Here is a 27352-nt window from a genome sequence, read left to right on the forward strand (position 1 = left end):
AGGATGAATATTTTAGAAACTACAGATCTAATAAGGAAGCTATGAATTTATGAAAGTGAGGAACTGTATAGTTTATTGTTTTCACACATATAAGCTCTAAAGATTAAAGAGGTTTATACCTGTGTTTTCAATGCATCAAACCTTAATGCATATTAACATTTACATTTATGGCATTTATCGAATGTGAATTATAGTCTTATTCCTATTACAGAAGGGCACTAATGTAATGTTAGAACTCTTATTGGTTCAGCTATGCATAGACACCAAGGCCGTGAATTGAACCCCAGTGTCCCACATGATGTGGTAGCTCAATGGCAGGCAGTGGTGTGCACAGCAACCAGGTTTTGGGGACGAGCAGAGTAGAAATCAGTCCATATGTATTACTGCTGGCTCTGAGAGCTGACCGCTCCCTCACTGAGCGCAGCCAGGATCTATTACTGAAGATCCAGGAGATGAAACTCAGCCCAGAGAGAGCAGAACCATGAGAAACAGTGTTACACACACACACACACAAGTAATACGATCTCTCAATAACACAAATGTTTATATAACGACCATGTGCTAAAGAGGGAAAAAGCTTAACAAAGCAAGAAAATACAAGAGGAATATGGAGGAGATACAAATGTAAAGATGAGACAAGAAGTATGGAGGACTGTTTGATGAGTCAAGATGAGACGCAAGGAATACAAAGAAAAGAAGAAAAAAATAAGAAAATATAGGATGACTAAAGAGAATTGAAAAAACTGTACGTAAAGAGCAAAGAAATTTGAGAGATAAGACAAGAATAGAAGAGAACTGGGATATGAGATGAGAAGAGAAAAGATGAGACGAAGAGAAGAGAACACTTAGGGGCAAGATGAGAAGAGGGACTGGTCGAAAGGACAAGAATAGACAAGGATTGGGAGATGAGACAAAATTAAGAGAAGAAGACTGGGAGATAAGATGAGACAAGAAGAGACAGGATGAGACAAGAGATGATGGAGAACGAGCAGAGAAGATTGATAGATGAGACAAGAAGAGAAGTAGGACCAGAAGAGAGAAAAGAAAAGTAGACAAGAAGAGAAGATTAAGAGAAGTGACTCGATTTTTCAAGACAAGATGAGAAGAGAAGTGGGAGATGAGACAAGAAGAGGCAGGAAGAGACAAGAGGAATGAAATGAAAAAAAGAAGATGGGAGAGTATTGAAGAGATTTGGATAGGAAGAGGAGAGGAATGGGTGGAATAAAGAGAAAAGAAGAGAATTCTAAAGAGAATCAAAGAGTTAAACGAGTGGAGAGGATTATGCAGTTCTTCACGTTCACCTTCTACTCTGTCTGCTTTCTCAAGCAGCTGTGTCCTGCCCTGTCGCCACAGTAATATCAGGCATACACACACACACACAGAAAGAGAGAGAGAGGGAGAAAAAGAGGGAGAAAGAGAGAGAGAGAGAGAGAGAGAGAGAGAAAGCGGAGCCCTAGCCAAAGCTGGCAACAGCTCAGCCCCCTGGCTCAGAGCCAAGGGAACATCATTGACGTCAGAGCGCTCGGCAATTGCCTCATCCCTGTCCTCTGTTTTCCAAACAAGCTTTGCTATTTTCATTTTTCTTTATTTTCCCTCTGCCTCACTCTTTCTCTCTCTCCCTCTCTTACTCCCTCACTCACTCTCTCTCTGCTCTTTTCACTTTCTCACTCGCTCAGTTAAAGTGGAAATTCACAAGGGCAGAGCAGCTGCACAGCCTTTAAACTGATCTTCATATAAAGTGAAGGAAAACAGCAACACATCAAACGGACAGATTAAAGCAGAGAGAGTGTGTGTGTGTGTGTGTGTGTGTATTTGTGTTACAGGAGGGAGGAAATGAGTAAGAGAGTATGTACAGTGAGTCAGGACTTCATAAACCCTTAATATTAAAGCCTCAGTCCTGCCAAGAGTACTACAGGAACACAGTCTACACAAGAGCAGCACGTGGAAGGAGTTCAGACGCTGGTATAAACTCAGTCTATTCCTGCTGCTGTCTATCTGTTCAGCTGTTTAAACCCCGAGCTGCACTTTCTATCTCTGGACGTAAACAGTGGATATACCAGGCAGGCATTACATTCCTCCAACATCTGCAGAGGGAGCAAACAGGCCCACTTCCAGGAAGAGCAATGTTTAGTGCTGGGGCCTCCCCTCTACCCCCTTCGCTCTACCCCTCCTCCTTCTCTCCCCCCCGCTCTCTACCCCTCCCAGATCAGCCTGCTGCTTCCACAGGACACTAATCTATAGTTCAGTTCTCTTCCCTCAGTTGTGCTTTTAGTCTATCAGTGGGTAAAAGATCAGCAGTGCCAATATCACTCTGCACTGCCATGGAGTGTGGAAGAGAGAGAGAGAGAGAGAGAGAGAGAGAGAGAGAGAGAGAGAGAGAGAGAGAGAGAGAGAGAGAAAGCTTGGTTATGGGAGAAAGAAGTGAGTGAGAAGGAAAAAGAATGAGAGAAAAAAGAGGGACAGAGAGTGGAGAGTGTACATAGAGACATAAAGGGAGGGCGGGGACAAATTGTATAGGCAAAGAGAGAGAGAGAGAGAGGAGAAAATAAAAAGAAAGAGAAAGTCAGGCAAAAGGCAGGTAGAAAAGAAGAAGAGAGATAAATGACAGGGAGGAGTGAGACAGAAAGAAAGAAGGACAGACATGGATGTAAAAGAAACAGAAAAAAGCACATAAAGAGAAAGAATAGGTAGGAAAAGCACTAGAAACCCAGATAAAAGACAAAGAAACAGTAGAAAGAGAGATTGCAAGACTAAGTAAGAGAAAAGAGGAAAAGACAGAGAGAGAGAAAGAAAGAGAGAGGGAGGGAGGGAGGAGGTTATTACAGGAGTAATTCCCTACGCCCACGCTCATCTCATGACACTGCATCCTCAAAAGCACAGAGCACACAGCGCGCGCACACGCTCACACACAGCTTCCGGTATGACCATAAGAGGCATGAGCATCCTACTGGTTACCATGGTGACAGAGGGAGCTACAGGGAGACAGCAGACTGAGGAGATGGAAAGTGGATGGAAGGATGGGAGGGGTGTAGAGATGGAAGGAAGGAGAGGTGGAGAGGTGTAGGATTGGAGTGTGTGGACAGGGAGACAGAGTGGATGGAGGGATGGATATATTGAGGGGTGGAGGGATGTAAGGATAGAGACTTTCTGGAGTGAAGGGATGGAAGAATAGACAGAAATGGAAGATGGAACAGACAGAGAGATGGAGGGATAGAAGAACAGACAATGAGAAGAAAGAATGAAGGGATGGAGGTGTGCAGGGGTGGAGGAATAGAGGAACAGACAGAGACTGTGTGGAGTCTACCTTGCTCATATGAAGTTGCTGCTGCTGGAACTGCTGTTTGTGTTTCTCCAGGAACTGCTGGTGCTGCTGCTGGACCACGAGCTGCTGCAGAGCCTGGGCGTTCTGGGGGAGCGGCGCCGACTGCGTTCGGCCCAGTGGCCGGTGCTGCCGCAGTTTATGGATGGAGGGAGGCTGCAGGGGCAGAGTACCCAGGCCTAGAGTACACATAGACACACACACAATGAGTAACATAATTTGTAAAAAGCACTATACAAATTAATTAAATTTGATTTAATGATAACTAGTGCTGTCTCAGATGTTCATCTGTTCCTATACAGCTTTGGCTTGCTTAATTAAAAGAAAAGAAAAAAAAAAAAAGAAAAGAGACCAAATAAAGTTATGTGGAGTGATGCAACACCATTCCGCAGGTTTGATATATATAATAAGAACATGTCCAACATCACATCCTTACAGTAATACTCCAAAGCCATTCTAGAGTAGGAAGGGCCAGAGTAGAGGTGTTATTGCAGCAAAATGGGACAAACATCCTATAAATATCCCCGATTTTGGATGAAACATTAGATAAAGAGAAATCTATAAGCGTTAGGTAGTGTGTAGTGTGTTTCGCCCATTCACTGATGAACAAGGTCAGTTTCCACAGTCTAATGCAGCTCTGAACCTGGAATTACTACAAGTGCACTTTCTCTTGACCCTTTCAAAAGTGTCATTGTAACAGTGCCCTTCTGTGGTAGAGCCCAATCAACTTTGCTCTCTCTCTCTTTTTCACTGTGTGTGTGTGTGTGTTTGTCCTGTGTACTGTGTTCTGCCTGTGTGCTGATTTCAATGATCTCTTAAATAGAAGAGGACAGCTATGATACAGAAGAGTGTCAGTCAGATCAGACAGCACAGTGCAGCAGGGAAACACCCACTCCTCTCCTCCTCCTCCTGCTGCTCAGGAGAAGTATTGACCCTGCTTACTGCTGTCAGCCCAGGCCCAGTGGGAGGCTAATTAACACTGTCTATAAGTAATTTCATTAGAATCAAGCTTCTTTACAGCCAATTTGAGTCTAACATAGAGCTTAACGTTTACACAGTAGCATGTAGAGTGAAAGTGTGCACCCTGCTATGAGCTCACGGCCTTATATAAAGCATTCATCCTTGCTTTCATTGTTCAGACGAATCCACATCTCTGTTTATCTTGCAAATGACCTTAAGCCATGTAAAGAGGTAGTTTAGTGTAATGGAAGGCTTAACCCCGCCAATTAGCACAGTGCAAACTGTACGCCGATGTTGGAACACTTCAAACTGTGTTGCTTAATACAGTCAAGATTGGTTAATGAGGTTTAACTCTGTACAACAGAGACCTATCAATAAAAAAACAACAAATTATGGAAGCCTAATAAAAACACTAGTCTTCAAATGTTAATTAAATGTTACTTACAGTTTTTCACACTATAAGACACACTTAAAATCCTTTAATTTCCCAAAAATCCTCAATGTGCCCTATAATGTGGTGTGCTTTATGAAAAGGAATTCTACCAGTCAGGTTGTAAGGAGCATTAAAGCCACTCCGCTGTTGTACAGCGCTATACAGGAGTTTCAGTTTAGTTCTCTTTAGCAGTATTAGCATTAGCTGCTAACCACGCTAAGCCCTAGCTATTTCGCTGTTCAGAGGTGAGTATTATCGGGCAGTAGCCTGCACGTTTTTCAGTATTAAATCAAGCTATAAATCACTAAGAGCATCCTTCTGCTAGCACTAGCAATTAGCAGCTAATGCTAATGCTGCAGCCAGCCGTAGTGGAAATCTGGAAATCTAAGCTTACTGTAAATAAACGGAAGCCCTTTCCTCACCCAAATGAACAGCTTTCAGGAGTTTACTGCCTTTTTTTTTAAGAATTACAGGTTTGTTTACTCAACTTAGCTTAGCTTTACAGGTCTCGCCACCCAGCGGAATTAGAAGGAATACATGGCAACACCCCTGTTCCTTTCTAGTGTTGCATAATATGTCCTATAATCTGGTGCACCTTATAGTGCAAAAAAAAAAAAAGCAATGGTTATATTACAGTCACTACATAATTCTCAGTCTGAATAAGTCTGATCTGGTTTGCTCTAGTCTGCAGTTCGTCATTCGGGAATCAACAGTTAAAGAGAGAATCTAAAAGTGTTTCAGAGGCCAATTTACAGGCCGGTTGAAAATGTACATTGGTCAGCGCCTCAACCGGAATGGTTCCTAATACATGTCTGATACTGCATTGCCATTTAAGGTGGAATGTAAAAGCCAAACTCTATCTTTGTAGTCCATACTAACGCTTCCCACATTTATAACTTTACCCAATGCTATTTTTCAACTTCATATTATTCTGAGTCAGTGCAAATGTTAAGACAAACATGTGAGGAACATGTGAGGTGTGTTTGAGGGCGTGTTTGGCTCAGCTTAGCAGCAGGTTAAGTTGTGAAATTGGGTATGATGGATATTTTTCACTGTAAAAGGTAGAAAAACTCAGTGGGAAGTCCTTATAATCTAATCTACTACCCCTTTAAAATGTAGTCATGTAGTGTACTCAAACACTCAAGATCTGCACCTGACACCAGAGGGTTCTGGGAGACCATGTGCTGCAGCAGCGGGTTGTGGGCGGAGCCTCCCTCCCGCTCTAGAGCGGAGGCAGCCAGGTATGTAGGCAGGTGGGCTCCGGGGATGAAGGGAGTGGTTAAGGGTAATCCAGGCTGCAGGTTCGCCATCGCCAGCCGTTCACCTTCCTGCTGACCAGATGCCACCTGCTTGGAGACAAACATGGCAAAGGGGGAATTAAAAGAGCCACACAGACATAGAGAGAGACAGATACAGAGAGAGGAATAGAGAGAGAGAGAGAGAGAAAGAAGGGGAAAAAGTGCTTGAGACGAGTGGCGCAGATGACCATGAGAAAGATGAAGGCATTAATAGAAAAAGGACAGAAAATGAAAGAAAATCAATGAGGGGGATGAAAGAAGGAGAGTTTAAAGGGTAACAGAAGGTGAGAAAGAGAGAGTGTTCCTCTTTAAATCAATACAAGCATTAGGGCTTTATTTTGGGGGGCTGCTGTTTGCGTCAGAGAGCGCTGGACACTCATTGTCTCTCAATAGGCCCTTTCTGAAACGGCAGTGGGGCTGAAAAGCCACATATGGCACACTGACGGTCCAGACAGCAGCCCCTCTGTGTGGACCCTTCAGCTCTATGGCCATGTGTACGCAAACAGACACCCCTAGTGACAGAGGAGAAGGAAAAAGAGAGAGTGGAGGGGGTGATGCGGAGGAAGAGTGAGAGAGAAAAAAAGAGAGAGAGAGAGAGAGAGAGAGAGAGAGAGAGAGAGAGAGAGAGAGAGAGAGTTGTACTCACGCTTGATGAGCTGGGGGCTGGCAGACCCAGGGTGATGTTGGGGAGGGAGGGTGATGTGTACAGGGACAAATGGCTTACAGGACCCTCCCTGCCAGCTAGCCGGTGTGCCAGAGACGGCTGAAAAAGAAGCAGCATACGAAGAAACACACACACACTTTAGCTTTAAACTCCAACTAACGTTTTCAATAAAAAATCTCCAATTTGTTTTTAAGAAAAGTCCTAATAAAAACAGGCTATTCAGATTCATTATGTGTTTTACCATTGTGATTCCATTGTTCTCGTAAATCCAACAAATCTCAATAAAAAACACATTGGTGAATGTTGGAATCCAATGTAACAAAACTAAATCTTTGTAAGTAGGATTTAAGAAGGTTCAGTATTTTTCTTAATAACATTTAAAGAATATGGACATACAGTTCTGGAAAAAATTAAGAGACCACGTTAGTTTCTGAATCAGTTTATCTGATTTTGCCATTCATATGTATATGTACATAAGTAAAATGAACATTGCTGTTTTATTCTATAAACTACAGACAACATTTCTCCCAAATTCCAAATAAAAATATTGTCGTCATTTACAGCATTTATTTGCAGAAAATGAGAAATGGATGAAATAACAAAAAAAGATGCAGAGCTTTCAGACCTTAAATAATGCAAAGAAAACAAGTTCATATTCATAAAGTTTAGGGGGTTCAGAAATCAGTATTTGGTGGAATAGCCCTGGCTTTTAATCACAGTTTTTATGCATCTTGGCATATTTTCCTCCACCAGTCTTACACACTGCTTTTGGATAACTTTATGCCACTCCTGGTGCAAAAATTAAGCAGTTCAGCTTGGTTTGATGGCTTGTGGTCATCCATCTTCCTCTTGATTATATTCCAGAGGTTTTCAATTTGGTAAAATCAAAGAAACTCATCATTTTTACACGACCTCTTACTTTTTCCAGAGCTGTATATTGTGCAGAATTATGGAGTGTGTTGAGAGCTGCTGTACCTCTACCGGACTGTTGGAGATGGACCCAGCAATGCCGTTCTCGTTAGTGATATTGTTGGAGCTGTTGTTGGGTGAGCTCGGTCCGGACCCAGGAGCACTGTTACACGCCGATTCTTAAAATATATAATATTAAAAAAGATGAAGAAGGGTCCACAATCATAAACAGATTTTTACTGTACAACATTCACTGTACAAACACACATCTTTCATTGTATAAATAACTACCACACACAATACATATAAATCCAAAAAGGACAGGTCTTTTACTGATCAGCAGTATTTAATAAAGCATCCCAGGTGGGCTCATTTCTGGGTTCTGTATGGCATGTACTTACCTGCCATGTCCAGTGAGCGTTTCTTAGCCGTGGTGATCGGCCCCTCCCTCCTCCGCAGTAGTGGGCTGCTCCGCCGCTCCGTCACCTTCTGCTTCAGTCTGGAGCGTAGCTTCAGGTTTGGCTCAGACGCTGTAAGAAAAAGTAAGTCAGTAAGTGACACTACTAACATTAAAGACCGTGGGACAAAGTGATCAGTACCTTACAGCAATCTTCCAGCCTCTAGCGTAAAAAAAAAAATCTTAGGAAAAGCTTCCATTACCCAAAATTGCATAAAATACCAGAGTACAATCAGATCCTCACAGCAATTTTCCAAAATCTAGTGGAGTTATAGTTTTTTTAAGAGAGTGGAAGAAGGGTTTCCGTTATCCATGATTTCATAAAAGTGTCAGATCTTTAAAAAATCTTTAAGAACACACACTTCATCCAAACAGAGATGATTAATGCAGAATTTAAACACATCAGAGCTTAAAGGTCTCTGTGATATTAATGCTAATATAGAGATTAACTTAATATTGGGCCACCAGAAGTATTCATCCAAAAAACACTTCCCATGTTCTGAGTAATTAGCAAACATATAAATTCTCAGCTAGGCTTCAGAATGATAAATTTGAAGGGATTTGGAAAACGTGGAAAAAGTATATTTCCCAGAAATGCCCCATATTTGTGTAACTTTTAACTGCACCCCACCTTCTATTTAAGATTTCCATTTTTTTCCAGTTTTCTTTTTTATTTCTTATTTTCTTTCTGAGCTTTGACTGTTGTACACAAATGTAAAAGATGAACCACATAGTAACGTAATCCACAATGTTGTAACGTAAAAAAAAAAAAAAAATCATAATGAAACGTGATTCAAAATAAAGAAAATAAACAATGACTTTTAATGACACAATTAAATCAGCATGAAGTAAGATACGCTTTGTAAATGTAGTAAACATGCAGTCATCGGTGGTGTACATGCATCATAAAGTGTCAGAGAATTACCCAAGCATGGCTGTTTTGTAGACATTTTTCTGCTAAAAAACTGAAAGAAAAAAAAAAACCCTCGTCCAAATATATTTATTTTAGTCCATCCTTCCTATAAAAGGCTGATAAAACCTTGGTCAGATGTGGTCAAGCAAAAAAATATTCATACAGCCACAAATTCTGCACATACTGAACTGTACAAGCTGACCAGAGACAAAAGACAGAACCCGCGGTCAGATAAGGTCTTCTGAACTGGTGGCCTTTGCCTGACCCACAGTTTCACAGGGCCACAAAGGCCAATTTAAAGCGCTGTACAACTGGTCAATTTAACAGTAAAGGCTGCTGACCCTCTCACCTCGGTCACTTATTCATAATTCATTTTATCCTGTATAGAAAGATACTTTCTCTAGATTCACTCATTAAGTCTTTACAAAGGTTCAAACCAGCACCTGAACCCCTGCCAGCTTGGCGCCGTCACCCAACCCAAAGTTCTGTGATGTTTGTAGAACAGCAAAGTCTGGAAACGAGCAGCGGGTTCGAAAGCTCTTATTAAGCAGAATACAAACACTCAAACACTGTCGCTATAATTCATGGTGTGCTTTGGACCGTGCGGGCTGGGGTCGCTTAGGAGGCAGCCCAAACTTCAGCCCTGAAATTGACCAGTCTCCAAAGGTCAACGTAAGGTGCTTACATGTGATGCCAAAGTCTTGGCACCAAGTTTTCTCTCACCCAAAAAACCCTGCCTGCCCAATCTCTCCCTCTCTCTTTCTCTACTTTACTGAATTATTGGACCATCCTCTAATGACCGATTGACCCCTGATTAGCAAACGACCACCAGAAGTGCTGAGACGCTAAGTTCATTAGTGGCATGTTAAGCCTTCAGGGATTTGGGCGATGTAACCAGAGTGCGGTCAATAGTCATTTGGAGCATGACCATAAGCGCCCTCTTCCCTCGGTCACACCCATTTAGAAACGTTCCTTTAGACCATAGATAAAGCTGTCGTAATGCACTTATTGACACACACATCTAAAATGTAAAGGTTCCATAACTTAAAGCACTTTTCTAAGAGCACTCTATGTTCAAAAGCTGGGCTTGTGGTTGCGCTTAGTGAACTAGGTAAGTATAAGGGTGGCACTTCTTGTAAAAGGCAGGACCGTTCCCAGACATCTTCGTTAAAGAACGTTCTACATCCTGCCATTAAGCCCATACATTAGTCAGTGATGAGGAACACTTTTGTAAAAGACTTAAGCTTTGCCCTTATTTCTTCTTTTATACTCTGTAAATGTCTCCGTGTCCGATTAGAGAAAAGCCATTACAGCATCACTTTTCCATCCCATTTCTCACCACGGCCATCCCACTTATGTGAACCGTACAATTTACAAATTAGACTGCTGTATGTGCATTTTTAAATGGAACTTTAGGAAGTTACCGTCTCAAAGAGTTGTCAGTTTATGGATATGAAGGATTAAGTACAAGTTTTTAAATCATTTTCAGGAAATGTTTGTGAGCAGACTAGACCTAAATCTAAGAATGATTTTAGATCAATGAAGTGGTGGTCCTCAGACTTCAGCATCATTGATTGTGTTTGGGATGATACAGATGCTTAAAACAAAAAAAATGCCAAGGTTAAACTTTGGGACTACCTGTAAATGTCTGCATAAAAAGGAGTAATAGAGATGCTTTTGGACTACTAAAACATCTAACATTATAAAACAAATTGGAGGATTTTTTTCTTTAGGTTATTTATTAATACTCTTGGCATGAACAGTAGGTACAGATCCCTCTATCAGACAATGTCTGCTGGCTAATCCTGCTGTGTACTGTCTGAGGTTTTCAACCAGCAGATCGAAATGGCATTTCTTCAACTGTTTCAGTGGGTGGGGCTCTGGTGGGCATTGGTGCCAGGGTGGTTCTATGCAGGTTTCCTTATCGTGATGTCACAATAATGGAGCCTTCCAAATGGCACATAGAAGCATATGATTCCTGACAGCAAACTCTTTCAACTGATTCACTTAGAAAATTATTTTTTTAAAAGCTATTTCGATCTTTTAAGACATAAAGAACCCACTGTTGCACAGATTTTAACATTGTAGCAGTTTAGCACTAACTACTACAGCAGTTCTGAGCTGAATGAATAGAGACAAGTGTGCGTCATGCATTTCCTCCAGCCAAACAGCTAATCTAACAAACCTTAAAGAGCTCAAGAGCAATAATGAAGCACAGGATAAGATCTACATGACCAAAATCTGACCTGAGGAGATCATAAAACAAAACATCTCAACAAACTTCCCCTCAGAAAGAAATGCAATATCATAAAAATATACACCATCATTAAATCAGAAGGTATAGTAAAACTGATGATGAGTAGCTGGTTTACGTGTAAACGAAGTGTGGAAATGCTATCAGGCCTCTTTACTGGATGATATTAAACCTGACTGAGTGGGCTTGCCTGCAGGCTTGGACGGTGGCCAGCAGGGGGGCACTGGGATTCCTAATAGGAATTGATGAGGACAGCGGTGGGGCCAGGGACACACGTGAAAAGTGTTGAGGTGGCAGAATCCAGCCTTGGAGAGAGAAAGTGAGAGAGAGTCTGCGGAAGAGCCGGGCCCAAGGGTCACTCGGGGACACGCTGACTTTGAAGCGTGTTTTTACATGACCACTCACACATCCAGTGCAGTGGTGTGTGACATCTGCTGATGCCAGACTCTTACACAAACACACTGCACTGCTGCTTCTGCTGGTGTCGGGCAACAGTGAACAGAAATGAGGTTCAGCTCTTTACTCAACACTCTGTAGCTACATTTACAGAAACAATCATTTATTACAGGATTCATATTACCTGGAGTGCATTTACTGGTCAATGGATTTAGGACATCACCACAGCATTTAGTTTTTATTGATACTTGAGCACTTGAAGCCCAGTTAATAACATTAAATGCCAGGGATCTCAAATGGTACAAAGGTAAGAAATTAACTGCCTGGGTATCTGAGGAAGAAAAACGAGAAAAAAAATCTACCTTTGGAATTTACCTTAGATAAATAAATTAGGTAAATTAAGAGAGACAGCACACGTTAGCGAGAGAAACAGGAGTTAAGTTAAGCGAGAAACAGTGCAAGTTAGCGTGAGACAGCGCGACTTAACATGAGACAGTGAGAGTTAGCGTGAGACAGCGAGAGTTAGCATAAAACAGTGAGAATTAACGTGAGACAGTGAGAGTTAGCGTGAGACAGTGAGAGTTAGCATGAGACAGTGAGAGAGCATAAGACAGCGAGAATTAGCGTGAGACAGCGCAAGTTAGTGAGAGACATTGTGAGTTAGCCTGAGACAGAGTGAGAGTTAGTGTGAGACAGTAAGACTTAGCGTGAGACAGTAAGAGTTAGCATGAGACAGTGAAAGTTAGCGTTAGACAGGGCGAGTTAGAGTGAAACATTAAGAGTTAGCGTGAGACAGAGAGTTAGCGTGAGACAGCGTGAGATAGCCTGAGACAGAGCGAGTTAGCGTGAGACAGAGTGAGTTAGCGTGAGACAGAGCGAGTTAGCGTGAGACAAGGTGAGTTTTTGTGAGACAACACAAGTTAGCGTGAGACAGGGTGAAAGCCAGCTAGCGAGCTCCTGAGATTTTAGCACAGCGACAGTGTGTCGACAGTTTGAATGATAATAGGGCTGGATATCAATATGATACTTTAAATTCAGTACCGATACCCAAACAATATTTTCAATACTTTTTTTATAAGTTTTAACAAAAAACACAGGAAAACAATGATTATTATAATATCTCAGGAGAGAGAGAGAGAGAGAGAGAGAGAGAGAAAGAGAGAGGGAGAGGGCTTAGGGATAGTGAGGCAGTGAGAATATTGCAGCCACACAGTCAACACCAGTAATAATAAGAGATTTACAGCAATCATCTCACCTCCTACTGCCACTCGACACAAGCATGCTTTTGTTCCAAAAAGTGTATTTCTACACAGATCAGCCTTTAACATCTCCTCACAACACAGAGCAAAACAGCACACAGGAATAAATCTCCATCCAACAACCACACACCATCTGGACCTTCTGAACGTTCTGCTTCTCGTCATTATTGAGCATATGGAATGTGTGAGTGTGTGCAAGCGAGCGAGAGATAAAGAAAGAGAGAAAGTGAGATTAAATTCAGTGTTGAATTTTCAACCTCCTGCTCAATCTGACCTCCCACAGCCACAGCCATAGAAACAGCGGAGCTGGGCCCAGCATGGACCCCTGATACGGCTCTGATTGGAAAGCATAAAACGGACTATTAGCAAAGACTGAAGAGGTCCTACTCACATCAAAAATAGTCATCTGTGAGCACCCTGGGCAGAAACCGAATAGCAAGAAGGCAAGCAGGAAAAGGAAAAGCACTAAGAGAACAGCTGTATTAGCCATGCTGGTGCCCTTCTCATTATGAGAGCCAGAATAAAGTCTCAAGTGTGTGCTGCTGAAATGAGCTGAAGCAGCTGAGTGCAGGGCTCGCTGGGTGGGTGCTCTTGAGAGTGGCATAAAGCAAGAACATTAGGAACCCAACTGTTGATCAGTGCTTTGCGTTCGGCTACAGATGCAAGAAGTAAAGCAGCTTTAAAATGGTGCGTGTTAGTGGTCGTTCTGGAATCTAGGCGAGTTTTAGGATCATCAGAAATGTATCGGAATCAGAACTTTGGGATCCGCCATTTGGACACGAAATCGTTACTTAAAATCCATGGTGTCACATCAATGTCAAAAGTCAGGGGTGCAAAAATACCAGGTGAAAAAAAATTGTGTGTGTGTAAATTTACTTTTAACTTGCAGGCACAAAAAAGAGAATTGTGTGCGCACTAAACAAAATATCGCTCTCGAGCTTTATTTTTCTTCCTCTTGGGTATTTTTCACAGTTTGGGGGCAGGGTCAGGGTCACCTCCATCAGCAAATGATATCGGCTGATATCTCCAGGGTTTGTAACGGACCGCCTACTACCAACAGCCAGAGGTGGGGGGAGAGTTATCTAGCTATACTAGAATGCACACTTCAGTTATGTCATGTTCATTTTATCATTTAAAAATTTTACACCACTATTAAACTATTCCATCACCAAAAATGACCACATTCTGAAATCTGCACCTCTGTTTGGACTATGGTACTATGTCTTCTAGGATTCTCAGATGATGTCACTGATTAAGTAGAAGCACTGCAGATGCCTAGAGAGCATAAAACTGTTTTTCCTACAGATGAAGGACAACAGTGTTCAGCATGTAAAGAAGGATTTCTCAGTCCAGGGAAGCTGCTTTGCTCTTTTCTGGTACATCAGGCATTGGAATATGAGCAGAAAGAGAGGCTTAGCGTGCAACTGGGCCTGGAGCTACTGTGGGGAGCCATCGACGGAGGAGAGGAGAAGCAGATGAGGAGAGACAGCAGAAGGGAGGAAGGCCATCCCCCCTGCACTATAAAGCTTGATGAGTGCTGAGTAGAAAGCTCTGGAAGGGAGTTTAAGTGCCATCAAGGACGAGCGGTGACTGCGCCGACCGCGGCAAGCCACCAGCCGAGCGTAGCGGAACGAGCGGGAAACGAGACACAAGTCATCTGCCGAGAAGCATTTAATAAGCACTTTAGCGCTGCTAGAGAGAGTTCACATCAGGTGAATGAGCTGCGATAGCTGCGCACAGTCTAATAAAAGAGCGCCCGCGGCACAGCGCTGGAGAAGAGTACACAATGTACCACGCAGGAAACGACTACTGTCCTCTGCAGCGCCGCCGGCTTCCTAACGGCCTGCTTTCAACAGGTCAGCCCTGTTCACCCGGGACTGAAGCGTCTGTTAAATGATTCTATTAAAATAAGAATCAATTTCAATAAACAACAATAACAACAATACACAGGATTAAAGGTGCAGACTTTAATAAATATGAAAAGTCAAATCTGTTTACTCCAGGAGCTTCTTGGTTAGAATTTTTTTTATTGGAAAATTGAGTGAAGTCTTTTAGATTAGATTGGGCAAAAAGTTTGGGTAGAGTTTTGGGAGCAGGTGCTTATGTTATGGACACTTAAATATAATAGACAATAAACTGTAGAGATGTTTTAGGCTTATTTTCTTAGCAACATTCTAAAGTCTAATACATCTGTGCAAAATACATGATAAAAACTCTGGATATTTAATATACAAAATAATATAGAAGATTATAAAACCATAAATTAAATCAATTAAACAAATATGTAACAAGTAATCCTTGCAATTTGAATGTTGCAATTAAGTTACTTTTGATATTAACATACAAAAACAAAGTTCATATTTGGGAATTTTTTATTTTGCTGCTTCATAGTAAGACACCTAATTCTGTTTAGAAGAGTAAAGGACCAGAATTCTGAAGAACAGTAAGAGTTGTAAAAGTTACAGAGGAGCAGGGTGTGGTGAGAACTCAACAGTCCCGTCTCCCGCTGAGCGGTGGCATTAGTGAGCATTCGGGCCCAAACTGCAGCCTCCAGGCTTCCGAAGCTAAACGCTTTAAACCCTCAGCCTGATTCCTTCCAGATTTCCGACTCTTCCTGACTCTCTTACTTCCAAATGAATTTCACCTTGACAACGTAAATGGGAGTGTTAGGTAGGTATAATAGTGCTCATTACAGCAAGGAGGAGTCTCTAAAACAGAGTAAATGAGGCAGACTGCTGGAGTCAGCTGTGAGGAATGATAATGTGTTCCTAATGTGTGACAAACAAAACATACGAATGCCTCGTAGTTAATCTCTAATTCATTTTCAGATACTAATGTTCACCTTTTACATACGTTTTAGATATATTACAGCTCTGGAAAAACATAAAAGACCACTTAAAAATGAAAGATGGATGATCACAAGCCATCAAACTAAGCTGAACTGCTTGAATGTTTGCACCAGGAGTAAAGGCATAAAGTTATCCAAAAGCAGTGTGTAAGACTGGTGGAGGAGAACATGCCAAGAGGCAAAAACAGGGTTATTCCACCAAATATTGGTTTCTGAACTCTTAAAACTTTATAAATATGAAAGCGCACAGCTGTGCCATAGTCTCCATTCCATCAAATGATCTTGTATGAGGATGATAGACATGCGATGCTGACAGTTTACCATCAGATGCATCATTGAAATATTATAAGTGCAATGAATTGCCAAAGATTCATATATTTAAATGCAACCACTGCTGAGCTACTTCTTACTCCAGATCTCATTCAGCTCAGTTTAAAACGGCTCAAGGCAGCAGAGGGTCCCACTGACGGAAATATGAATTGAGTGACCTTGGTGTCAACCGACACACAGCAGCACTGTTCTCCCGTCCTGATTCACAGCATCCTACAGAGAACTGCACTCTCACACACACCAACGACAAAAGAGCACTCCAGCTGCTCAGTTCCTCCGTAATCTCCCCTCATGCGTCATTAGCGGAGACACGAGAGTCACGACAAAAAGCCAAATCACGACTCGGAACAGAGGAGGACACAGACTGCGTGTGTTATCCCCAACATCAGCCATGTAAAACAGTTAAGCTTTCACCTCCTACACCATCAGCTCTCTCTCTCTCTCTCTCTCTCTCTCTCTCTCTCCTCTCTCCACAGCCTGAGGGGGGTAAGTGCGACAGCTCTGAGCTGGCATGGCTAAAAAACTGGAGAGATTTTGTTTTTATATATATATATTAATATATATATATATTAATTAATATACTAGTTTTTACTACTCTTGATTAGACGTGTTAATAAGCCATCAGACTATTAATTACAGATAGAAGGAAACGGTATTAAAACAATTAGCAGAGGTAACAATTAATCATGAAATCTATCTGATGCATTAACTTTTAACTTTGGCAGACCTTATTTATTTAATAGATCATAGACAATCAGTTTTTGTTTTGTTGAGAAGCTTTAATAGTATTTTTGTATAATTGTTTATGCACTGAATGCACAAAAAATCTGCACTTTATTATTTTATGTTACATTATTTGTTTTGTTTCATACATGTTAGTTAATAGAAAATGTATTTATATAAATCATTTTGTTAATTTTGTTCATTTATTCTTGAAAATAATAAGTGCTAAAATATTGTGATATTATGTAAGGGACATATTGACCACCCTCTTCTATAGCTATAGATGACATAGAGTGAGCATAAGCAAACATATATACACTAAAGAAAAGCTTTTCAATGTCCCATCCAGACACACATCTCTGAGTTGTGTCACTTCATTTTGTTTTTGTGTATTAAAATATCTGTTTGTCCACTGCCACACATTTCACTTTTGGCGTGCGTTTCCATAGAGATCCACATAAACACAACAGCGAGTGGAAATAGAGAAGCTACTGAACGCGACATCATGTGACCGAGAAACATGTGGTTCTCCTGTTTTTTTCAATTGCAGTCCGGATACAAGAGTAGACTTCCCACAGAGAAACGAATCCCGTCCGGATAAAGCTTATTTCTCATTTTTTTTTTGCAATAAAGTGTAAAATTAGAGGTCTGACAGGTGAAGTGCAGTAATAAACTCATTGCTAAGATGTCTGGGCCATACAGCACTGCTATTGGTCTACTACAAAATATTGAAACTTTTGACGGGTAGTGTATCTAAATAATTTAAAGCTGCAAATAATAATGCGAACTGACAGCGAATCACAGCTCTAGAGTGCTTTCGCTTTTACACACTGAAAACATCAACTCCTTCCTCTGACTTTCCATGAACAATACCGTGGACAACTAATGGGCTGTGTGGACTAATGGCTGCAGCTGTAAGCAGCGGAATCTCCTCCACAGGGCCGCCCCCTCTGCTCCTCATTCCCAGTGGAGGAATGCGCTTGGGCAGCCAGAGCAAACTGAGGTTTATCTACAGCGGGAGCTCTGGAATCAACACCCAGTCGGCTCTGGCCACAGAGAGAGGAATTGCCACCGTAGAGACGGACCACTTAACTGAGGTTTAGATTCCCCCGCTTTTTAAATAATGGGCTTGCTGAAGGTTATAGGCCTTACTGTGTGCTTTCTCAGCTCGTTAGCTCAAATTTGGTTGAACGCAACTACAGCTGTATTATTGGCTTTAAACCTCGGAATAAATGACATATGATGACTCTCTCTTCTGCCATATTTCACACCTACTCTCTTAGCCAGTGACTCTAGATATAAAATGATAATTAGGTAGAATAAGCAGTATAATATAATGGAATATTCCATTATGCTATAATGCTAATCTGTACTGTATGTACAGGAGGACTTTTAAAAGTCAGCAGGCAGGAAATAAGACCACAGTCAGTAGTTCTTAGTTCTCTGCAATGTGCTGCTCGATGCTGAACTTGTAGTGTACGGGAGCTCCATACGCCCACTCTCTCTTCATCTCAGCGACAGGCATATTGTAGCTGTAATGCACCCCCCACCCCTCTCCTCCCACCCCTGCTGTAATTGCTGTTGTGTCTCAGGGGGCTCGCAGTGTGTAGCCTGGGGCAGGCTGCACTGCAGTATCCTGACAGGTCCCTTTCCTGTGTGATTAATGAGAGCGGTGGGCTAATCTCAGGCAGCCTAAGGTGAGTGTGAACAGGGAAGGTCCTTCAGTGCAGTCCTGCAGCTTTAGGCCCACAGGTCCAGCCCAGCCTGCGCTCTTTACCAGGGCATGATGCAGAGATCCTGCTCATCACTTAACCTAAAGCACCACAGCTGGTACCAGGGGTGGGATTCAGCCTCCACCTGCTGCAGCTGCTCCCTCCTCCTCGTTTTTTAAAATAATCAGTTGCACAGTTATTGGTCAAGTAAGGCCAGATATACTCTTAGACAAAAAAGTATACTAAAATTATGCTGAAATAAGTTGGATATGTTGGATTTTTACCAACAATTTTGAGTATTTTACATTACAAAAATTGTGTGATTGTGAAAATTTCTAACAATTCTAGATTATACAGATAATATTGGAATATTGCATTTAAGGTAGAACGGAACACTCAATACAAGTGTACTAAAAATAATATGACATGTTTAACTACTTTAGCAGGCTCTAGTAACATTTAGTGAGAGAAAAAATAGAACTAGAAATATAACTAACGTTAGCTAACGCTCGATTTGGAACTACAGGTGAAGTGGCCACATTTAAGGTGGAAGGAAAACTCTGGAGGAAATTCTAAGGCTAACTTGAAATACATCTTGTTTAACTACTCTAGAAGGATCTTGGAAAATTGAAGGAAAGAAAAAAAGTTACATAATCATTTGTTTTTTTTCTTAATGTATGACAAACATTTACTAAAAATACTTTAATAATAAAATATTGATTTTTTGTTGCAGTAGTAATAATAATAAAATTAATAAAAAATGAATAATAAAAACATATATATAGACTAGACAGCCTGGTTTAACTTTAGAAATAAATGTAACATTCATATCCTGCAGATTGCTTGCAGTTTATCTTTCAACCAACGGTATGCAGACAATAAAATGAAACATTTCCCCAAAGAAATTCATTTTATATATGCAACAGGCCAAAAACACAACAACAAACAAATGTTGCTTTAAAATACCTCCCAAACCTTTTTCTTCATGCCTAGTAACAGTTACAGTTGTTCAAGTTAGATTGGATTCAGATCTGTATTTAAGGGTGCAGTTTAGTGAGGGGAAGGAGGGCCAGCTACTCACAGCTCAGACAAAAAAAAAAAAAAAAAAAAAGCATGAATTTCAAAATAAAATTTTGACTTTTCACTTTATAATGAATCTTCAACCTCTGAATTTCACTTTGACCAACTACTTATTCCAAACATGCTGCGAATCATGTAGTTTTAAATTATGCATGAAAGGGTAAAAAGTGCATCACGTTCCCCGGGATAAATAAGATAATCCACTTTTACTGCCCACTCCTGTTCTAAAGGTGACGGAGGCCGAGTTATTCGTTAGGCTAAATTATTCTTTATTGATGGGGTAAGTGGGGTCATTTATTGGACTACAAAAATCTTTAGTCAGAGACGACCTTCCTTTCTTCCACAACCAACTTTTCAAGAATTCTGAGAGGAGAGATGAAGTTAGAGCTATCACCATAACACGAGCCTTCTACCGCACGCCAAAACAATGCGGTGAGTAGCGGGCCGACTCCATCAGTCATTCCCCAAACACAAAGCCTGGGAAGGGCAGCGCTGCTGGCAGCCACTCAGAAGCGCTCCAGCGAGCACCAGTTAAAGTCCACACTTGTCTATTTTCTTTCTTTCGTCCTTTTTCCCAGCAAAATTCGGTGCTTTCATTTTCCCATCTGTACATGCATTCCTCGCAGCACGCAGACTGTAAGTTATGTGCTGAGTATGGGGGTGAATTTGGTTTTCTTGGGCTGCCCGCTGAGAGCGAGAGGAGCTTCAGGTGACCAAAAAGAAGCACATCTCTCCATTTTACCACTTCTTTTCTTCTCTCTGCTCGTTTTATTTCTGGTCTGGCAGGAGAAGATAGCGAGCGAAGAGCTCTTTGTGGACGCTTGATGGGAGGCTTAACAAAGACGCGAGAGAGAGAAAGAAAGAGAGCGCACGCGAGAGAGCAAGAGCAAGATTCCTTCAGCACATTCCTTTGATGCCCCTGGGCTCACTGTTGGCCGCTTTCCTCCATAATCCAAACTCACAGGGCCTGCTGACGGCCTTTCATCTGCTGAAAAGGGCCGCTCGGCCTTCTGGGAGGGAAGTCCGCCCTGTTCGCTGTAGCGAAGTCATCTGCTAGCAGACGGCTAGAATAAAGACAAATGGCCAGTCGAAATCTGTGGACATGCAAACTCTTGGACTTAATGTGTGTGTTAGAGAGAAGGTCCACAGAGTGCTCTTGGAATGCAAACTTTATCTGTGGAACAATCCTACCAAAATTCATACCAAAAACGATGTGCAGTTCAAAAAACAAACAAACAATCAAGTGGGTTTTCCCTGACTTCAAGTCATGTTATATATATATATATATATATATATATATATATATATATATATATATATATATATATACACACACACACACACACACATACACAGTACATTAGATATTACCGTAATTTTCACACTCCATCAATAAACGTTTATTTTCTGGTCTATTTTAATACAATGCAACACTAATAAGGAACAGGGGTATCGTCATGTTTTCCTTTTAATTCAGCAGAAGGTAAGCTAAATTAGGTGAATAAAACAATTTATTTTAAACTCAAACAAGTGCTGGAAGGTTTCTGAACCTGAAGTGCTGGAAGGTTTTTTTCCTGAAAATTGCTTATTTGGTTGAGTAAAGTGCTTCCGTTTTTTTACAGTAAGCTTAGATTTCCAAATTTCCACTAAGGCTGGGTGCAGCAGCATTAGCATTAGCAGCTAATTGCTAGTGCTAGCCATGGATAGCGGCTAATGCCGCCTGACAGCCCTACACTGAGGAACCGTGAGTGTTCCAGTAAGCCAGGGCGATTTTAGCTAGCGGTTCATTCCGGGTAGCTTGTTTTAAAATGGTAAGCGCTCAGACTACAGTGATATATATTCACATGTGAACGACAAAAAGGCTATAACTCAGCGTGGTTAGCAGCTAATGCTAATACTTGCTCCAGGCTTGGTGCTGGAGAATTAAACTGAAACTCCTGTATAATGCTGTACTTCAGTGGAGTGTCTTTACTGCTCCTTACAACCTGACCGGTAAAATTCATACAAAAGGCTCACTGAATTATAAGGCCCACTGACGACCCCCCCAACTATTAGTGAGCCACTATGTAGGCACTTTTGGAGAATGCATGTAATGGTGTATAAAAAGCATGTATAAAAAGGGAGCGGTGACTGATCTGCTTGATATTATATTATATTATATATATATTATTATGAACATTTTGACTTTAGCATTTAAATATAATGTTAAAAAATATCCTAAATCAAATGAAAATGCTGTTTTTAATACTAGCTCATTCATTAATGGATAAATGCACTTCGCTTGCCACTATTGTGAAGAACACTGAAAGTACGTAAGCATCTTTAATCTTTACATCTGTATACAGACACTGATCTGCACCATTTCACAACAAAATGATCTGCATGGTATTTTTACATCTCACTCAATGAACTATTCAAACTATTTGGCAAAGGAAAATTTGCTTTATTGATTTCTAAAAATGCAAATTCCTTCTCACACTTGCTTTCAGTAAGCTTGCAGGTGAGCAGCCGTTCAGACTGTACCTGAGGCTGCTGAGCGTCTGTGAAGTTTACAGCCTGTGAGGACTGGAGTGGTCTTGCTTCTGGAGTGAGAAATAAAGCTCAGTGTTAGCCAGTGTTTCCACTGGCCTGCTCCAACACCTGACCGCAAGTCTCCTCACACCAGCTCGCACCGTGACTGCAGTTTGTTTGGCTTTGCGCTCGCATGAAGACTGAAAAACACACAATCTGCATCCTCTGAAGAACCCACAGTGCTTCTCTGCTACTGTGTTCCAGAGATCGTGGCTTAGTTGTGCTCGACTGCACACGAATGAACCCTCAGTGACGGGATGCCTGCTCTTGCAGTAATACACCACTCAGTGGAAGTGAGGCCTATCTGCCGGTAGGATCAGTATGCAGGGGGCGAGACACAGATCGAGTCTTTTAAACGGCTGCTCTAAATGAGGCTGAACCAGGAAGCAGCTAGAGAGAGATAACTGCGCTGCAGCTGCGTCAGAGGAAGCTGCGTTATCTGACGGGCAGAGGAGGAAGGCATGTTACCTGTCTTGCGGAGCGGGAAGTCGTCTTTAGAGTCGTAGAGGCCCAGCACCGGGTGGTTATAAGTGGAAATCCCTGTCTGAGGTGGAGAACTCTGGTCCAGTGAACTGTGCTGGGTTTTCCTGTGCAAAAGAAGGAAAGAAAAACACTGGAATTCACAAAGAGGTTTTTAACAATGGCGGAGAAATTTGATAAACATATATATCTAGGGTTTGGTTGTTCATGATGCTTTAACTTATTAACATGCACTGACCCTTATACGGGCTACAGGTGTAGGTGATAAAAAACCCTTCTTCTCCGCAGTAAAATAAGTTATTTACCCTCCCTTTTTATGTAATGCTTGAATCGAACTCCTCAAGATTTAGTGGTGCAATATCATGCAGAAAAATGACAAAAATCCTGGCCTGTTAAGGGGTTAATTCTGCCTAATTCTGTGTAAAACACAAGCAAAGCAATGTGACTGAGTGAGTCTAATGTAACGTCCATGCCAGTACACAGTCCATGTATCCCCTAAAGACATCCTGGTCCCTCCCTGACCAGACCAACAATCCAAACAGGAAGCCCAACCAAAAAACCCTAAGAATCAACATCACCTAGTCCAGCCAGACAGCCCCAGACATCATTAATCACCTCCAAACACCATAAACACTCACCTACCGCTACATCTACACATTGATGCATCTCCAACTGAAGACCCCTTCAAGAAAAGTAACAAGCTCTAGGCACTAAACTGAATAAAAATGTATTTATGACCACACTTGGTGGACTTATGCACATAAAAGGAGCACTAGTTTAAACCCCTTTACAATGAAACTATCTGTTTATATTGCTGTGCTTTTAAAGGGGAGTTTTCCCTCTCAGTTTGTTAAGTTTTCCAAGTGTTTTTGCTGCTGCGCTTTTTTAAACACAAGCGCAGATTTTCATGTAGTCTCGTTGGTAAGTTAGCAGTGAGCGCTGCACTGAGCAGTGTTCATTATCAAAACAGCTTAGCAGGGAGCAGCAGCAGAAATGGCATTTGTAAATGGCTACATTTATTATCTTGGAAATAAATCAGGTTAAACTGCACCTGAAAAGACTTTTAGCTCAAACATGAGAAATAGGCTATATTTGATAATCGGGTCGCAGCGAGGCCAGGTCACATTTTCACCCAAACAAAAAACAGTCCTCTCGTGGATCTCAGTCTCAGTGCAGTTGCAAACAAACTAAAGTCTGTTTTGATCTGACTAAACACTGCCTGCTCTCTGTTGTGTCTTGAGTTTGTTTGTGTCTTGTTTGAGCCCTCTAGGCTAAAACACTTTGACATACGCTGAATAGGCAGATCTGTGTATATGGGTTAATTACAATTAACTCAACTTACTTACTTTACTTTAGTAGATACTGAATGCTAATCTACTGTATAAAGTGTGGAATGCTAATTCTCCAGATGTCAATTAATGCTGCGTTCCATTTACCTTAGCTATGTTACACTATTTAATATATTTCCAATAAAAAAAGACTTTATAGTTTACTTTAGTAAACTGGTTGTAAAGTTATGTACTAGTGTTTTAAGTTTTAACCTAAATCAAGTTAAACAACGTCCCTCTTTTTATGTTCATGGCCATCATTGTTAGCAGTGTCCCAGGTCAGCACTGTTAGCAACATCTAGTACATCTAGTACAGCAGTATAGTACTGCTACTATTACTACGGTTGGTTGGCATGCTCTCCTGACAGCTTTTACAGGTTAAAGCGGATCTTCAATACAATAAACATCTTTATCTCACACTGCTTTTCACACAGACCAGCATTATCTACACTTCAACAACCAAAACCCCAGGGTGTTGCAGGGCTTTTGTTTACCAAAACAAACAGAAAAACACTGTTACTCACTCTCTCTCGTGCGCACGGCCGATCACAAACAATAGAATTTCTTGATTAAGCCACGTCATGCTGACAGTTTTTATGCTCCATTCATTTCTATTTTTATTTTTAATAGAAAAGTGTTTACCCCTTATTATACGAACACCTAGTTGTGAAAACTGTAGCAATAAAAGGTACCAACACACTGACGTCTCCCTGCATCACCACAATATCAGGACTCCTGGCTCACACCCAAATCAACCTGCTCACTTCGCCCGGTTTCACTGTCATCTGAAACATGCGGCTGGATTCAGAGTGTGAGTGATGTGTTTGTGGAGCATGCTGCAATTAGCTGAAATGACTCCCGCGGTTCAAGCAGGCGAGAATAAATGTTTTGATTAATAAAACATATTGCCTTCGCTGCCATTTCCCTTTGTTCACCTGTCACTGTTGATCTTACTGCAGAGTAGAACACAGCAAATAATGTTTTATTGATCGACTTCTATTGCTGAAGAACACCAAACGCTGGGTCTTCACAGTGAATTTGAAAACAAAGGAAGTGTGAAACGGTGCTGCTGCCTGCACGGAAGAAAACTCCAAATCTGTCCCACATCACAGAACACTGGATTTTTTGGGGGATTTGTAGTTTGAGTTTGATGATGTGGGTCAACATTGTTTCAAGCTTGAACATACTGTTCTTACTCAGTCCACACAATCCGTATACTGACGTGTGTGTAAAGTGAAGAAGCCATGACGCAAAGCCACGCCATAATGTGCAGCCCCAGTCTGTCCCAGCTGGCCCTCATTGGACTGATTAGGCAGTTGGCTGGGACTGGCTTAAAGCTATGCCTCTGCCTTCACTCGAGAAGACATAGTAGCAGTGAGAGGAAGATGGAGGCAACACAGACCCTGAAAATTTAAGTTGATTTGGGTATTATTGCGTACATTATGGCACACCTCTACTCTATTCCACCACATAAAAAAAGGGATCTGCTTTTTTTTGTCTGAAAAAACTGTGCTTGCAGTGAACAGTCCTTTAATCTGTTTCCAAATAAACATTCTGGATTGTCTAATAAAGCTTTGCATGGTTTGCTTTTGCAAAAAAAAAAAAAAAAAGATTACTCTATTAATAGTTCATGGTGCTACTTCTGAACGAGTACTACGGTCTTTACAGTCCAACAGATTTACAGAAACATACTGGACAACCCCCCACTCTATTCCCTCTCTCTTTCTTACCCACACTACCAGAGAGTTTATCTTCCTCCTCCCAGACACGAGTCCATGAAAAGAACAGCAGAGTGGTAAGGGTGGAGAAAAAAGACCCCCAAAATGCTAATATTCAGCCTGTACACTTGAAAGCACAATCCCCTATTATCAGAGCCTCACAGCTAAGAGGGGTAAGTGTGTGTGCACATCCACGTCTCCTTCAGAACCTACTGCAGTGTCTGTTATCTTCCACACAGAGAAACTTTTGCTCCTCAAAACCTCTTCAAATATCTCAGCACCCCAGAGGTGGCAGACACCCCCCTGTTCTCCCCGTCTGTTTGTCTGTCTCTCTCGGTACCGACTGCAAAGTTTCACCCAAACTAAAAAACATGCCAGTCAAGAGAGTAATGAGGAACTTTCCAGGCCGGATTCCTGAACAGAGCTGCGGCTGCTGTCGCGCTGCATGGCTGTCGCTCACCTTTCAACTGACAACACTCGCGCTTTGAAGTGTGGCGAGTGTGTGACAGGAGGATCTTTGATATTGCGGCTCCTCCTGAAGGCGGGTGTGTGTGATGTTGTGTAAGGTGACTGCGACTCTGTTTGGCAGTGTGTTACTCACCCATACCAGTAGCGAGGGTCACTGGGCATGCAGTGGTTGAGGCTCCTCTGGACCAGAGCTTTCTTCTTATTCAGCACGAACTCCTGCAGACGCATCTTCACCTCCGTACTGGCCACCGCACCTGTCAATCACACAGCAGGGCTTAGTCACTAAACATACTAACCATCATTACTGCTTATTACGAGGGTGAGTTTAATCCTTTTGTCACTACATTTCTATACACTCAGTACACAATTATACTCATCACTGAAGAAAATATAGTTTTATAGGCCTAAAACATATTTTTTTTTCTATGCAGAAATGATACAGAATGCACAAATTAAAATCCTGACCAGTTAATGTACAGTACGTTTCAAAGAGTTATATTCCACATCAATAACCTGTTTACCAACAGCAATTAAGGAGCAAAAACCTATACATAACTACCGGTATGGCTAATTTAAAAAGCTGTTAACTTAGGTAATACATAAAAAAATAAAGTCATGTCGCATGAATACATATACTATATGTTTTGCACTATAAGGTGCACTTAAAATCCTTTAATTTTTCCAAAAAAATTGTCATTATGTTTTATAATCCGATGCACATTATATATGAATTTTAACAGTCATGTTGTAAGGAGCAGTAAAGCCACTCAGGAGCATAAGGTTGGAGCAGTATTAGCAATGGTCGCTAAATGTGCTAAGCGCTAGCTCTTTTGCCGTTCAGATGTGAGTATTATCAGCCGGTAGCCTGCTGCTAACCCCGGCTTCCACTGCTGGAGCAGTATTAGCATTAGCTGCTAACCGCGCTAACTGCTAGTTCTTTCATCATTTAGAGTCGAGTATATTGAACTGTAGTCTGTGTACTTGCAGTGTTAAAACAATCTATGTGGGACAAACCGCTAGCTAATATCAGCCTGGCTTACTGGAACCGCCAGGGTTCTCAGTGTAGTGCTTTGGTGGCATTAAAGGAAATCTGGAAATGTATGCTTAATGTTAATAAACAGAAGCACTTTACTCACCCAAATAAAGTATTTTCAGAAGAAGAATCTGTGTAGATTAAAATCCAGCACTCGTTTGGCTTTAAAAATAATGCGCCTTATAATCTGGTGAGCCTT

General features: G+C 41.5%; 1 protein-coding gene across 8 annotated transcripts in view; it reads right to left on the bottom strand.

Annotated features, from left to right (window-relative positions):
- The window catches only part of hdac4 (histone deacetylase 4), a 243633-nt gene that overhangs the window by 56723 nt on the left and 159558 nt on the right, over positions 1–27352 (bottom strand). For 5 of the 8 annotated variants that reach the window (XM_049485360.1, XM_049485362.1, XM_049485359.1 and 2 more), the window contains 7 exons: positions 26254–26374; positions 22595–22713; positions 7985–8113; positions 7650–7762; positions 6657–6773; positions 5866–6061; positions 3305–3498 (listed from right to left, as the gene is read on the bottom strand). In XM_049485360.1, the coding sequence (XP_049341317.1) occupies positions 3305–3498; positions 5866–6061; positions 6657–6773; positions 7650–7762; positions 7985–8113; positions 22595–22713; positions 26254–26374 (989 nt within the window). The remainder of the gene's footprint in view (positions 1–3304; positions 3499–5865; positions 6062–6656; positions 6774–7649; positions 7763–7984; positions 8114–22594; positions 22714–26253; positions 26375–27352) is intronic. The other 3 variants (XM_022680188.2, XM_049485357.1, XM_049485358.1) reach the window with 2 other exon arrangements.

This window comes from Astyanax mexicanus, chromosome 11 (genome assembly GCF_023375975.1).
Source record: "Astyanax mexicanus isolate ESR-SI-001 chromosome 11, AstMex3_surface, whole genome shotgun sequence".
NCBI lineage: Eukaryota > Metazoa > Chordata > Actinopteri > Characiformes > Acestrorhamphidae > Astyanax > Astyanax mexicanus.